Consider the following 15,909-nt stretch of genomic DNA (forward strand, 5'->3'; position numbering starts at 1 on the left):
TAATACAGTACACTCCACGCGTTTTCCCCCAAAAACGCGCTCCCTCCGCGGGTTTTTTCTGCTAGCGAGTGTTCACGCGGCGTTGGAAGAGCGAGGTGAACTCGATAAAACGCTTGGCGTTACGCCGCGTTTGCTAATTCCCGCGGCGTGTATTACTTTAGGCTAGTCGGTAAATGCAGACACTTTCCGTTCTTATCAGTGATCGCCGCGCAACGCCGCGTTAGCAGTGTGCTACTGGGCATGCCAAAAAATAAAAACATTGTTATAATAAATTGTTTAAATACTGTAGTACATGTATAAAAAAGATAATTGTATAGAAAATTAATACGTATAAAAATTATGTTTTTTAATTCACAGGTACGTCTACAATATGAATTAGTCTAATATAATACATTTGACAAATTAATATTTAAATCAACACATTTCCAAATGAGAATAATCATTAGTAATCCGAAACACACTACGATTTTTAATTGTTAACACCACGTTTACGAATGCTTCCAATATACAGTCATCATGTATATTTCCTGACAAAAGCGCGCGAAAATTATGCTGCAATGTACAAGGTCAAGGTACAATGTATACTCCTGCAAAGCGTGCGTGTATTTATTTTTTTATACAAACTTTGTAGCGCAGAGAACATGGTTGATTTCGGTTAAAAGTTTCTTTGGTATTTATTAACAAAATTATATCGCGAATAAGTTGATATTTCCTCTAAAATAATTTCAAATCGAACACGCCGAATCTTTATCGATACGGTATTTTAGTAGAGTAATTATTTTAACACTAATTGTACTGAAAACTGATTACAGAAGACATCTGGGCGGAACTGGATTTTAAGTGTTTGACGTTATGAAAACACGCAAAGCTTGTCTACTGATCTATTGTGTAGACTGCTGTCTGCGGTGTTTTGACAAAAGGGATTAACATGTGTGAATGTCACTCTGCCGATTTGTTCCATAATTACTGGTAAACATTGTTTACAATGTCGACTACAGAATACAACTGTGAATATTAAATGTAATTATCAACTCAATAGTTACCACCTTTTAGCAATCAATGGAATAACCTACAAACAAAGAGAAAATCAATGCATTAGCGAGCAGAGAATTGACTTTGTTCCGACAATTAAAACCATTCCTTATGCATTCGTTGAACGTGTTAACTTGAGTAAGTTATGCCTTCAGACAGGAAGCGGCTTTTCTTTGATTACGTCAAACTGTCAATTCACACAGATTTGCGAGACTTTTAATAGGGTCTTCGGTCATTTGTTTACATGTTCAGTATAGAAAATTACCTGCTAACATGAAAACTTTGGATTAATTTATCAAAATAAAAACAATGTTGCAAACTGTGTTTATATTAATTGGTAAGTATAAGTTAAAAGACGACGTTTTGTGTGTCGTAAATCAACGAGTTTTCTATACAACAACAACTACTTCTACAACCACGTCGGGATCGATCTATCTTGGTTGTTTTTTTTTAATTGTAAATATTATACTACATGTACATGTATGTACTTGTAATAAATGTAATTTTATTTGAAAATCAGGAAGTCAAACAAAATTAAATTGATCGTTATCTCGTAAAACGCGGAGTTTCCCCCGCGTTGCCAATGCCGAGGGCCTATCAACAGGTTGGACTAAAGTTTAAGGTGCACAAACTTATAGGCTTAAGTCAAGAGGCTATAGCGAATCAACCGAAAAATGCATTAAGCAGACATTTTACAGATTGGTTAACCATAGAAAACAAGTTTAAAAAATAAAATGAACGGTTGAAGTCTGTCTGGAATTGTTTTCTACCATCAACAGTCTTCGAAATTAGCACACGCCCGATCACCTGTTGCAAGTAAAATTACTGCCGGGCACATAAAAAAATTCATGTTTGTGGCCCATCGGGCATGTAAATTATTGGAACCAATTGACAGTTTATAAAAAATCGTAAGTTGTCCTTGATATTTGCAAATCTATTTTTCAATTTTGGGAACAAACACCTTGCCGGAAGTTGTAAAACATTGAAATTCGATTGGTTTAACAACACGCACCTGCTTGCACAGGTCATCGTTATTGTTTTTGACCGATGCAGTTCGGTCACATTTGGTTCTTATCGACGGTTTCTCTAGACATTTATCGAGAAGATGCTTTTTGAATCGATTATTTCAATCAAGTAATACGCTTCCGTTTTCGTCAATATAAACAAATGGCATTGTTGACATAGAGGCTATGCAGTATCCTAGGTATTTCGATGGGGCTAAGCCCGATAAAGAACTTCCAAAATAGAAAATTGACAATGATTTAGAGAAAAAGGCAGCCAAGAAATGGTATGAGGACACCAGAGAACGCTCTTTACAAGAGCACTGGTGTAACGATTGACTGTCTTAATTCTAGTGACTGATTAGATGTCATCGTATTCACTACTATTGAAACAAATGTTCTGCTTTACTATGTGAGCATGTAAGTGTTAAAATGTTGTGATTTGTTATAATTTTGGTTAAAAAAGTTTGGGCATGTAAAAAATATGTTGGGCATGTAAAAATTCTTAAGTAACTGGCCCGACTGGCATGTAAATTTTCAAAGCTAATTTCGAAGACTGCATCAATATTTATAATGGTACGCTTGTTGTAGTTTACCGGAAACTTTTGGCTCTGCAAACATACCTGATTTACCAAAATTTTTCGTAACTTGTCCAATAACAAAACGTGTATTAGTTTCAATTTCATGGCATTTGATAAAATCATTCGCAGCATCCAAACAGTCGAATAAAAATAGTTGGTCTTCCGTCTTATTACGGCCTTGCAGTTGAGAAGCCATCATGATAAAGCAGTCGGGATACTGTTAAAAAATCCAGCTTATAGTCAAAGCGGTCCCATGCTAAAACGTCACATAGTCAAAACGATCCGAAAGTTGGTAAAAAGGTCCCAGTTAAGTCAAAACGGTCTCAGTTTGGTCAAAACGGTTCTATATATTTTATTTGCCTCGTCAATAGTTATGTGGGGGTCAAGGGCACCCCCCTCCATACCGTACATAATCAATATATATATATATATATATATATATATATATATATATATATATATATATATATATATATATATATATATATATATATATATATATATATATATATATATATATATATATATAACATAAAAGATCATAATGCATGGTGTACAATATTGCATTGTATACAAGCGCTAAATACTGCGTAATGAAAAATACACAAACTGCCATTAATGCATAAAAGCAATACATGTATACATGAATTGAAGAATAAATATATTGTTAATATATGCAAGTCACAATGTACAACTTACAGTATTGCAACGTAGACAACCGCTCGCAGTTACATCGTTAAGGTAATATAATATAGCGATGTACAACTGGATACATATATTGGAATTATAAGGATAGAGATGAACGATGCAAACAGCAATAAATATATACATGAATTGAAGAATAAGTATATTGTTAATATATGCAAGTCACAATGTTCAACTTACAGTATTGTAAAGTAGACAACTGCTCGCAGTTACATAGTTAAGGTAATATAATAAAGCGGTATACACCTTGATACATATTGGAATTATCAATATAGAGATAAACGATGCAAGTCACTCTTTTTTATAGATGATGTTGATTATGATCCAGATATGTACTCTGTTAGGGCCTCCGTTGATAGATCTCATAACAATCACGGAATCAAATTGCTTGATCTATGTAAATCCTCTAATTATCGTGTTGTCAATGGAAGAGTAGGAGATACGAGTCAGTTCACTTATTTCTCTCACAATGGCTTATCCACAATCGATTATTTGATTTGTCATGAACGAAATTTTGCACTTATAAAGGAGTTTGTGGTGCACGCTTTTAATGAATTCAGTGATCATGCGCCGTTATCGTTTTCATTATATTGTAACAACAAAACAGTTGATCGACTGTCATACACTGAAACGAAGTTTAAACGGGATGATTCATTGCGTAACCAATTTAGATTGGGTATTATAAGCAACCTACTATGTTTAACAGAATTGTAGAAGATTTAGATTGTTCAAGTTGTGACTCTATAGTGCTTTAAATAAATTTACTGATGTTATACGTAATGTTGCAGATCCTTTATTTTCGAAAGAATATTTAATAACAAATACACCCAAATTTGAACAGTGTAGCGCTGTTAGACATGCCAATTGGTTTGATGCTGAATGTAAAACAGCACACGGTCGCTATGTTTCCCTTTTAAAACAATTTAATTGTAATAAGTCGGAAGAAAATAGACTCCAATTGTTGCAATATAAAAACGAATACAAACGAATTATCAATAGAAAGAAAAAAACTACTTAAGGAATACGGCCAATGAGATAGAAAGCTTAAAACATCGTAGACCTAAAGAATTTTGGAAATATTTTAAATCAAATAATCGAACAAAAAACGAAAATATTCCTTTGGAAGACTTTCGAAACTTGTTCTCTGATATAAGTCATGGTTTGTTTGATTGTGTAAATGATGAGGCTGAACAATTTTGCAGTACTCATAATTTTAATTTGCCGAATTCACGTTTCCCCGAACTAGATCAGCCATTTACCGTTGAGGAGATTAAATTGTCTGTAAAACGATTGAAACGCAACAAAGCATATGGGAGTGATTATATTTTGAACGAATATTTAATTGAATGTATTGACATTTTAGCATTGAATATATGTGATTTGTTTAATGCTGTGTTGAACTCGGGTTGTTTTCCAATGAAATGGACGGAAGGTATTATAATCCCTTTACATAAGAAAGGCGATAAATCTGATGTAAACAATTACAGAGGGATTACTCTTCTAAGTTGTTTATCTAAGCTATTTACATCAGTTGTTAACACTAGATTAGAATTTTTTTGTAGTAACTTTAATATAATTTCGGACGCCCAATTCGGATTCCGAAAAGGGCGCTCAACAATTGACGCTATATACATCCTAATGTCATTAGTTCAAAAATATGTTAATGAAAATAAAAGACTTTATGTTATATTTGTTGATATGACGAAATGCTTTGATACTGTTTATCGTAATGCATTGTTGCTTAAAATATACAAAGCCGGCATAGAAGGTAAATTACTTAGAATAATAAAAAATATGTATGAAAATGTTAAGTCATGTGTTAAGCATTGTGCTTCATACTCTGAATATTTTAACTATGCTGTAGGATTACGGCAAGGTGAAGTTATGTCCCCTTTGTTGTTTTTCCCTTTTTGTAGAAGACTTAGAATTATTTTTACAGAATGATCCCTCTTCCGGTCTAAGTATTGATGACATTGTATTGATATTGTTGCTTTTCGCAGATGATATGGCCATTATCGGTAAATCGCCTGGGGAAGTACAGAAAAAGTTGGATCTTTTATCAAATTACTGTAAATGCTGGGGATTAAAGGTTAATACTAATAAAACTAAAATTATGGTGTTTCGCAAGCGGGGTAATTTATTACCATCTGAAACATGGACGTTTGAAGGTCAGAAAATAGAAGTAGTAAATGATTTTAATTATTTGGGAACTGTTTTTTATTATACTGGAAATTTTCAGCTAAATCAAGAACATTTATGTGGAAAAGCACTTAAAGCTATGAATATATTATTTAACAAATGTAAAGAATTTGACTTAAAACCTAAAACACAATATCAGCTATTTGATGCTTTTGTTGGATCCATACTGAATTACGCTTGTGAGATATGGGGTAAAACAAAGACAATTGAATTGGAAAGGGTACACTTAAAGTTCTGCAAACGAGTTTCAAATGTTAAGCAAAATGTATGTAATGCTGTAGTGTACGGCGAATTAGGAAGATACCCACTATTTATTCATAGATATGTTAGGATGGTTAAGTACCTCGTTTAAACTTATTGAAACCGATAACATAATTTTAAAATCAATTTATAGCCAAGCTCTAAATGATTGCCAAAATGGTCGTTCTAATTGGGTATTTAATATAAAAAAATTGTTAGACATCTACGGTTTGTCATACGTGTTTAATAATCCAAGCTCTGTTGATGTTAAAACATTTATAATATTTTATGCACACATAAAAGATTTTATGTCATTGTACGATTTCTTAATTGTTGAACATTATATTGGTTCAAGCCTTATATTTAATTACTTGTGTATAACCTCAGTGTGGGGTCACATGGGCTCTTTTGACCAATCAAATTCAGTGTTGGCCATTGTGGCCCTTTTGGATCCTTCTTGACTAACGTGGCATCCAATATGGTCGAAATTAACAATTACGCTCTTAAGCGATACTTCCAAGGATTAATTTTAATATGATATGATGCCGTTTCATTCCATTTATGTGAAGGATTATCTCTAGTTGTACGAAGATTTACACCATTGGTGTTATCCCGTGTGATACTAAGTTTAAAGGGCGGTACTGTTGAACATGTACACATGCTTATCAGTGCCGTGTGCAGAAAACTTTGCGCAGTCTACCGTGAAAGGTTTCCAAGATGGCGGCGCCCACAGCGAAATTAGCGCATCACTCCAGTCACTTTTTTATGCTGATCAGCTACACAGTTGTCGCTGCCCTGTATCAGTCATACTGATTCAGTTCAGATAAGTATTCAAATATCGTGTTAACATTTGTGCCTGACTAAATTCTGGCTGTTAAAATTATTTTTTTTTTCTGCCTTTTTAAATTTTAATAATAATGATATAATGATCAATTCGGGTCAGCTCTATATATCTTGTATATTTATTATTGTCTTATTTAATTTTAAGTTCAGCCTGGGCTTATACTTTATGAATATTAACGACACATTTGTATTATCAGTTTAGCTGGGTTTCCCACTGTCACATTAACAGATGTCAACACGTTTTTATGAAATAAACAATAAAACACCCTTTCATTTTAGTCTATATTACCATACCTCATTTATATGGTCAATGTGTGTATTTTAAAATTCTTGTGATGTGTTTTGTTGTGCTATGTTGTTAATGTTTTCTTTATGGCAATTATTTGGTTGTAATATTTTCATTAACATATCCTTGTTAAGTCTGTAACTACTACAAACTATATAGTAATTTTAATATTCTTAAAAGCTTCATATTCATAAATATATCTTATTTGTATGTGGTGTGGTGTGTCTTATAGTCACACTGTAATTTTAACCTTCAAGTTTTGTCTTGTAGTCACATCTGGTCAGTCTATTTGTGACTTGTAGTCACAATAGTTCACCTAAGGTTATACCCAAGGAGTGTCCGTAAAGGTGACCGGTAGCTGCGGAATCCACAGCCCGAGCCAGAGAACAGAAATATCCTTTCACGTATCCTTCAGTTAACGAAAAACTGTGTCTTTATGATGCCAAAAACTTGCTGAAGTTTCTTTCTACATTTTTATTTATCAAACTATTTTCCATTATTATACTTTCATTAATGCTTCATAATTGTAATATCTATCAATCTTAATTTTTATATCAATTTTATGTACAGGTATATGTTTTGTAAACACATTTTGATTTATATAATTATATACATAGGTGTTTCATCAAATTAGCAAGTTTCAGGTTTCAAGTATTTGTGTACGTATAACATTTGTGCTAATTATAAGCAAGACATATGTATTTGTATCTATCTCTAAAACACACTCAAGTGTTATTGTAACTAAAGGCCATGCTCGCTATTTAATATACTATCATTTACCGGTATGTGTCTTTATGTACTTAAGTCATTAACAATGTGAATCATATTCACAATCTTGAACTCATGGGTTATATACTGTATGAATGATAAAAAAGCAGCTCTTCTTAACATTTGATTATGTTTTCGACTCACAGTATATTTTACAATAGGATTTTGGAGACAATTATTTATAATCTCTTTCGCAATATTAATGTAATTTTTGTAATCTGTCATTATATTTTCAAGATTATACCAAGTTTAAATGATTTTAATCATCTGTTCTATATGCTGCTGGTTTTATAATATATGCACGCTGTTAGTTATCATTTCAGGCCATGCCTACCTCTCAACAGTGCAATACAAAGGATATGTCCGCTGGCTGGCCCTTCCTGTACAAGTACTACACAGGGGCGAAAAGGCAAGTTTCCAGCCCTTCCTTTGAACACTACATTAAACCTGCCTACCTCTCAACACCCCAGTACAGAGGACCTGTCCACTGGCTGGCACTTCCTGTACAAGTACTACAATGGGACGATAAGGCACGTTTTCAGCCCTTCCTATTGAACACTACATTAAACCACGAAGGACCGGAACGAACAATTACAGCTACAGGAACACTTCACTCTTCAGAACACTGTGTTTTATCTAGTGAACTTCAGTTTTTTAGTTCTCATTTCATACTTATACATTTTTAATGTTATGTCCGATTATAGTTATCAGCTCAGGCTGATACTAATGGTTTAGTTCTCTCTGAAGTAAGTATGTATATGCCTGATTTAAGTTTTTCAGTTTAGACTGATATTGATGTTATAGTTCTCTACGAAGGAACTATTTTTATGCAGGCCTTGATTATATTTTTCAATATTCGGCCTGATTTTGCTTATACCGTTCAGGCTGATATTGTTGTTATAGTTCTCTACGCAGGAACTATGTTTATGCACGCCTTGCTTATTCATTTTTCAATATTTGGCCTGATTTTGCTTATACCGTTCAGGCTGATATTGTTATTATAGTTCTCTACGCAGAACTATGTTTATGCAGGCCTTGCTTATTTATTTTTCAATATTTGGCCTGATTTTGCTTATACCGTTCAGGCTGATATTGTTATTATAGTTCTCTACGCAGAACAATATTATAGTTCTCTACGCAGAACTATGTTTATGCAGGCCTTGCTTTTATATTTTCCATTATTCAGCCTGATTTTAGTTATACAGTTCAGGCTGATATGGATGTTATAGTTCTCTACGCAGAACTATGTTTATGCAGGCTTTGCTTATTATTATTTTCCAATATTCAGCCTGATTTTAGTTGGACCGTTCAGGCCGATATTGATATTTTAGTTCTCTACGCAGAACTAAGTTTATGCAGGCTTTGCTTATTATTATTTTCCAATATTCAGCCTGATTTTAGTTGGACCGTTCAGGCCGATATTGATATTTTAGTTCTTTATGAAGGAACTATGTTTATGCAGGCTTTGCTTATTATATATTACAATATTCAGCCTGATTTTAGTTGGACCGTTCAGACCGATATTGAGATTTTAGTTCTCTACGAAAGAACTATATCTATTCAGGCTGTGCATTTATTTTTCTATATTCAAACTGATTTTCAGTATTCCATTCAGGCTGATATTGATGTTATGGTTCTCTACGAAGGAACTTTGTTTTATGCAACCCTTGCTTATATTTTTCAGTATTCTTCCTGATTTTAGTTATTCCGTTCAGGACGATATTGAGGATATAGTTCTCTACGAAGGAACTAAATTTATGCATGATTTTAGTTTTTCAGTTCAGTCCATGCTTATATTTTTCAATATTCTGCAGGATTTTAGTTATTCAGTTTAGGCTGATATTGATACTATAGCTCTCTACAAAGATGCTATTTTACCTAAGTTGGGTACCAGATCAGGTCATGCTTGTACTTCTTACATGTTCCGTCTGATTCAGATATCTGGACATGCCATTTATCTTTTAATTTCTGCCCAGTCAGGCATCGTTGGGGTTTACTCTACCCCTCTAACTAAACTTATTTCTATTTCTTATGACCAAAGTTTTTAACTTATTTTCCCTGTTTTTCTGATTGGTATGTGCCCATTTTACCGTATATGCCAATCTTTACGGGTAGTTATTCTAACAGTTCTAGTGTCAACACATCTTTCCCATTGGTACTTGTTAAAATACCAATTCATTTGATTAATACCCTGATGATACTCCTGGGGTTCATAAACCTGTGTGTTGGCGTACTATACGAATAAAATTGCCTTCTGCCCGATAATCTTCATCTCCCAAAAGATGCTTCTGGGTCTAAGATTTTGAAGCTACTGTTAGGCATATTAGTTTTTCATATCTCTGAGTTAAAGGGAATGTCGCCCCACAGGGATCTGCCACATTCCTATGTAAATAATCATGCTCCACTAAGTCACACCAAATAAGATCAATACGTTTCCTAGGTTTTGTCCTCGAAAACCATTACATATATATTTTCCAGCATAATCCATTACCCTTTTTACTTTGCTTACTCACAAGCGATAATCGTTAGCCCAGTTCTTTCACGTTTTAAATCACAGGCTTGTTACCCGAGCTGTTCCATATGGTTTTTCCCACAGATATTCGTCTGGATTATTGGTATTTGTTGTATATGTCTCTTTAACTGTCTGCCAGTTTACATCTGCAGCCCAATTGTTTATTACTTTTTGATTGGTCGCTCTTTTTTAAGTACATTCCAAATCTTACTTTTATCAAGGTTTTTCATATTATGTATATATGTTTACTGACAGTTTATTGTTCCAATGGTCTTTCACTCATTTACTGGAACCTGTACTTCATGCCAATGCTGGTTGTCTGTCGGTTCCAAACCACAGCTCCATAGTTGTACTACACGGTACATTATTGCTTTCCCTGTTTATGTGTTACAATTATTAATTTGCTTTTGTTGTGTTGCTTGACTGTTTATGTTTAACCAACAGTTTAACCCGGCAGGTAACCTTTTACCTATTACCAAGGTCTGTTATTAAGGCAATGTTTGTCTTTTTTATCTCATTGTCTGATATTTTCAGAATGCAGTTCCATTGTTTTACTATATGATTGCTTACTCCTGTATGGGTACATATTTTTACTTTTGTTGTTTTGATGTACAATCTATGTTTACCGGATAGGTAAAGGGTGCAGATTGTATTTAAAATTTTCCCAATACCCTTTATTAAGGCCAATATGTGTTAATTACTTTTAATACGTTGTCTGATGGTTAAAGGCAGCACCTACATTGTTTTACACTGGGTTCATGATACCTTACTACTTAACCACTACATTTTAATATTTTGCTTGGTCAGGTTCTTGTACATTTAAGGTTAACCTTATAGTTTAAAGTTGCACATTCATTTTCACCTCTTAACAGGTACCTGTACTTGGTCTTAATTCCAAAATATGTTGTATACATCTGTTTGGTCATCTTGTTGGTTTAAGGCCGCAGCTCCATGTATAACAGATTATTGTTTACTTTCTTATCGATACAGGTAATTTTTCACCTATAACAAAGGCCTGTATTTAGGACCATATCTGTTGTATATATCTCCTATGCATGATGGTTTAGGGCCACAGATCCATTGTTTTTCTATATTATTGCTTACTTTTTACCGGTACATCTTTTTTATATTTATTTTCGTTGCTTTGCTTTACAATTTATGTTTACCTGACAGTTTAAGGCTGCAGGTAATTTTTCATCTATTAATAAGGCTGCTGTTTAAGGCAAGTATCTGTTGCTTATATCTCCTATGTTGTCTGGCGGTTTAGCGCTCGGATCGGGGATTATACTATATTATTGATTGCCTACTCTTTTACCGGTACATTGTCTTATTTTATCGTGTGTTGCTTTGCCGTACAATTTATGTTTACCTGACAGTTTTAGACTGCAAGCAACGTTTCACCTTTTAACAAGGATGTTTATTAAAGCCATTATTTGTTGGATATATCTCCTATGTTGTATGACGGTTTAAGGCCGCAGATACATGTTTGGTTTTTGTGTTGTTGTTTTTTTCATGATTGCTTACTCCTTTAAGTGTGCATCTTCTTACTTTACTTTTGTTGTTTTGCTGTAAAAGTTATGTCTCCCTGACAGTTAAAGGCTGCAGGTAGTCTTTCACCATTTTTACTAGTGCTTATACTTTATACAAATATTGGTTGTTTTATGTCTGACCGGTTAAGGTCGCAGCTCCAATTATTTACATACATGTATAGGTCTAAGTCAATTTTGTTGACAATTAGGTTAAGCAGTTCTTATTAACACTGATTTTTTCTGGCAGTGTTTTTCTTATGGAGCATACACATATAATTAAGTTATGCTTATGCTAGTGATCGTTAAACACCAATCCTATTGTTTTCAATTAATTTACTTCTATAATTTGTTATTAATTAGCAGATGGATGATTTAAGCCTAGGGGCTCTTTACAAGTCAAAGCTTATAATGCGTATTTGTCCTTAATTTTCACATTACCTGACCTTAATCGTAAGGCTACGTTTATATTCATTCAGGGTCAACTACCCCCTTTTCGAATTGCGGTCCTCTCCCGTACTTCATGGGCGGCGGGGTTCCCGTTCCGGTCCCCTTTGTGGCGTGTTTCTACCACCCATTATGCCTTTCTGGAAAGAATCTGTTCTATTTTTATATTGTTTTATGGCATTTTATAATAAATGCCCGTTTTCAATCAACAACATTGTGTTTGTTCTTTCCTTCAAGTCATACGAGTCCGTCCGGTCTATGACCTTTTCATTACCACCGAGGACAATACATAAATAATATTTTATGCACACATAAAAGATTTTATGTCATTGTACGATTTCTTAATTGTTGAACATTATATTGGTTCAAGCCTTATATTTAATTACTTGTGTATAACCTCAGTGTGGGGTCACATGGGCTCTTTTGACCAATCAAATTCAGTGTTGGCCATTGTGGCCCTTTTGGATCCTTCTTGACTAACGTGGCATCCAATATGGTCGAAATTAACAACCCACCTCCACCCCTTCTCCGCCAAAAGGTTTTACTCCCGTACTATGTATGTTTTTACCTGTGTGTAAAACACATTTATACTTATTTTGGGCGTGTTTTTCCCGCCGTCATCACATTCAAATTCATGTTTTTGTATGTGTATATACGTGTGGCGTGTTTCTACCACCCATTATGCCTTTCTGGAAAGAATCTGTTCTATTTTTATATTGTTTTATGGCATTTTATAATAAATGCCCGTTTTCAATCAACAACATTGTGTTTGTTCTTTCCTTCAAGTCATACGAGTCCGTCCGGTCTATGACCTTTTCATTACCACCGAGGACAATACATAAATACCACATTTTAAAAATGTTGTTATTGATACCTACAAACAAGAGTGGTTTAGCTCTGTTGAAAATAGCTCTGTCTTAGATATGTACCGCCGTGTATTTAAGCCTATATTTGTTTACGAAAATTATTTAGATTTACTACCTAAAGCACTAAGACACTACGTCACAAAGCTTCGAACTTCGAGTCTGCCACTTAGAATTCAAACTGGAAGATATGCTGGTCAAAATATACCTCGAAACGAACGTTATTGCCTTAGTTGTAACGAATTAGATGTCGAAGATGAGTTTCATTTTGTTTGTAAATGCCCTTTGTACATTGATTTTAGAAGAAATTACCTTAAGAAATGTTACTATGTTAGGCCTTCTGTTTATAAATTCCACCAATTGTTGAATACAACGAATAAATTTGAACTAATTAAATTAGCAAAATTTGTAAAAGATGCTATGATTTTAAGAAATAATATTTCTAATGTTGTTACCTAACTTCAACAGTTATCCCTCATATTTAAAAGAATATTTTACCTTGAATTTTCGTAACCGTATACGATGCTGCTTATGTTTATATTTATACTATGTTTATTTCTGTGACATAATTGATTGTGAAATTTATAGTGTTTAGACGATGTACACTGTGCAAGTCTGAATAAATATGTCTTGTCTTGATGCAAACAGCAATAAATATATACATGAATTGAAGAATAAGTATATTGTTAATATATGCAAGTCACAATGTTCAACTTACAGTATTGTAAAGTAGACAACTGCTCGCAGTTACATAGTTAAGGTAATATAATAAAGCGGTATACAACTTGATACATATTGGAATTATCAATATAGATGAACGATGCAAGTCACTCTTTTCTAACGATATAGCCTTAACAAAATGTCCCAATCTTTATTTGAACTTATTAAGTTGGAAACTAAAATGCAAAAGACATTCATATCCTTTAAAATATTATACTGGATTGAAAAATATGATTTTGCCGCGATAACGGTAGGCAGTTTTTAATTCATTTTACAATTATATATATTTTTTTTTTAGTAAGAAGGAAAGTAAGATTAAGAGAAGCACTTGTGTTTCTATGTCCTAACATACGAAGGTGCATTTATAAGTTCAGTAAATACATAAAAACCTTCAATCAGTTCTGTAATAAACATTTTAACATATTTACATTCCCCAAAAATGTGTTCGATTGTTTCTGGCGCACTGTGACAAAAAGAGCATTCTGCAGATGCTTTATAATTGATTTTATACAAAAAAATAGTTTGTACCAATAATTCTGTGTATAATTCTATACTGAAACCATTGTATCGCAGAATCTTTGGTTATTGAAAATGGCATTCCAAAAATATGGTTCCAGTCTTTTAATTCAATAGTTTCAAAAATGCTCGTCCATTTTGACATACATATAGGTAAATTGTCATTTGTTTTAAAAAATATTATACATGGGCTGAGTCGCTTTTTGATATTTTAAAATGGATATCATTTGTAAGGGAACAAATGGCTTAACAAAGTCAAGATAATTCAAATCTGAAATTCTATTTAAAACAGGTTTTTTATCGAACAAACCACTTTTTTAAGTACTTAGTTACTACATGAGAAATACCGGTATAATGCAAGTGGTTTGGAGAGAAATTATATTTGTTACACAGATATTCATAGCTATATAACTCTAACCCCTCTTGATTTTTTATCAAATTACCTATAAAATGTACACCATGTTCGAACCATGTTTTTAGGAAAACACTCTTATTACCGATCGTTATATCTGAATTATAAAATATTGGGGTTTGAAGTATGTTCTTTATATCCAAAAATTCAGCTTTGCGGAAATTGACAAAGGATTTTAAAGTGTCTTTCCAGAAAGCATTGTTTGTTTTATGTATGAGGTTTTCCGGATAGTGAACACCACAATTATAAATTTTTGGGTATCTAATGTCATTTTTACAATATTTATCCATTCACCATTTCCTGTGGTGAACCTTCGTATCCAAGAACACTTCAGAGCAGTTATAAAGGAAAAGATGTCGATCATATTAAGGCCCCCATCAGAAAATTGATCAATAAGTATATTTTTGTTAATTTTCGAACTCCTATTCCACACGAAATTAAAAAAAGGTCATTACCACACGAAATTTAAAAAAAGGTCGTTAAGCTCCACCCACATGTTGTATGGTGGATAAGGAAGTGAAACAAACAAATGGGTAAGAACTGGCAAAGCAATGGTTTTAATCAATTGTATCCTTCCAATAGGAGTTAATATTCTTCTGGACCAGTTTTTAAGCAGTGTTTTAACTTTGGAAAATTTATCTGTATAGTTAATATCGATCATCTTGTCAAGATCACATGAAAAGTTAAACCAAGCATATCGAAAGTCTGTTGGTTCCATTGTAACTTCCATCTAGTTTTGATACTATCAGAACTGAATTTATGTTTTCCTGTCCAAACCACTTTAGTTTTGTCGAAATTTACCTTTAAACCAGAGCACATTGTGAACAGCGACAATTCATCTAAGGTTTCATTAAGGGATTCTGCAGAGCCATCCAGGAGAATTGATGTGTCATCAGCAAATTGCGATAACTTATATTCAGTATTATTTATTTTTATTCCTTTTATTTTGTGATTTGCCCTGAGTTTAAGAGACAATATTTCGGCGCATAAAATAAAAATATAACAATTGAGTGGATCACTCTGACGACATCCGCGTTGTATTTGGAAAAAAATCTGATTACACCCCACACTGAGTTACTGCTGAGATACCATCCTTATATAAAACATTAAACCATTTGCTAATGTCAGGTCCAAAATTAAATAAGGAAAGTGTTTTATTAACAAACCTCCATGACAAGGAATCGTACGCCTTTTCAAAATCTATTAGAAGGAGAAGACCGGGAATATCATTTTCCTCCATGTATTTTAAAATGTCATA

General features: G+C 33.4%; 1 protein-coding gene and 1 long non-coding RNA gene across 4 annotated transcripts in view; both read right to left on the reverse strand.

Annotated features, from left to right (window-relative positions):
• Positions 1–2,872, reverse strand: part of LOC127844546 (uncharacterized) — a 61,675-nt gene extending 58,803 nt beyond the window's left edge. The window contains exon 1 of one of the 3 annotated variants that reach the window (XM_052374894.1): positions 2,666–2,872. In XM_052374894.1, the coding sequence (XP_052230854.1) occupies positions 2,666–2,813 (148 nt within the window). In that variant the 5' untranslated portion in view covers positions 2,814–2,872. Of the gene's footprint in view, positions 1–2,656 lie in introns of all 3 variants that reach the window. The other 2 variants (XM_052374893.1, XM_052374895.1) reach the window with 2 other exon arrangements.
• Positions 2,873–9,963: 7,091 nt separating this feature from the next.
• LOC127844559 (uncharacterized) lies at positions 9,964–12,823 on the reverse strand. The gene is made up of 2 exons (XR_008032804.1): positions 12,214–12,823; positions 9,964–10,439 (listed from the first exon to the last, which is right to left on the reverse strand). It is a non-coding gene; the product is annotated as an uncharacterized LOC127844559 (long non-coding RNA).
• Positions 12,824–15,909: the final 3,086 nt, after the last annotated feature.

Source organism: Dreissena polymorpha, chromosome 9, assembly GCF_020536995.1.
Source record: "Dreissena polymorpha isolate Duluth1 chromosome 9, UMN_Dpol_1.0, whole genome shotgun sequence".
NCBI lineage: Eukaryota > Metazoa > Mollusca > Bivalvia > Myida > Dreissenidae > Dreissena > Dreissena polymorpha.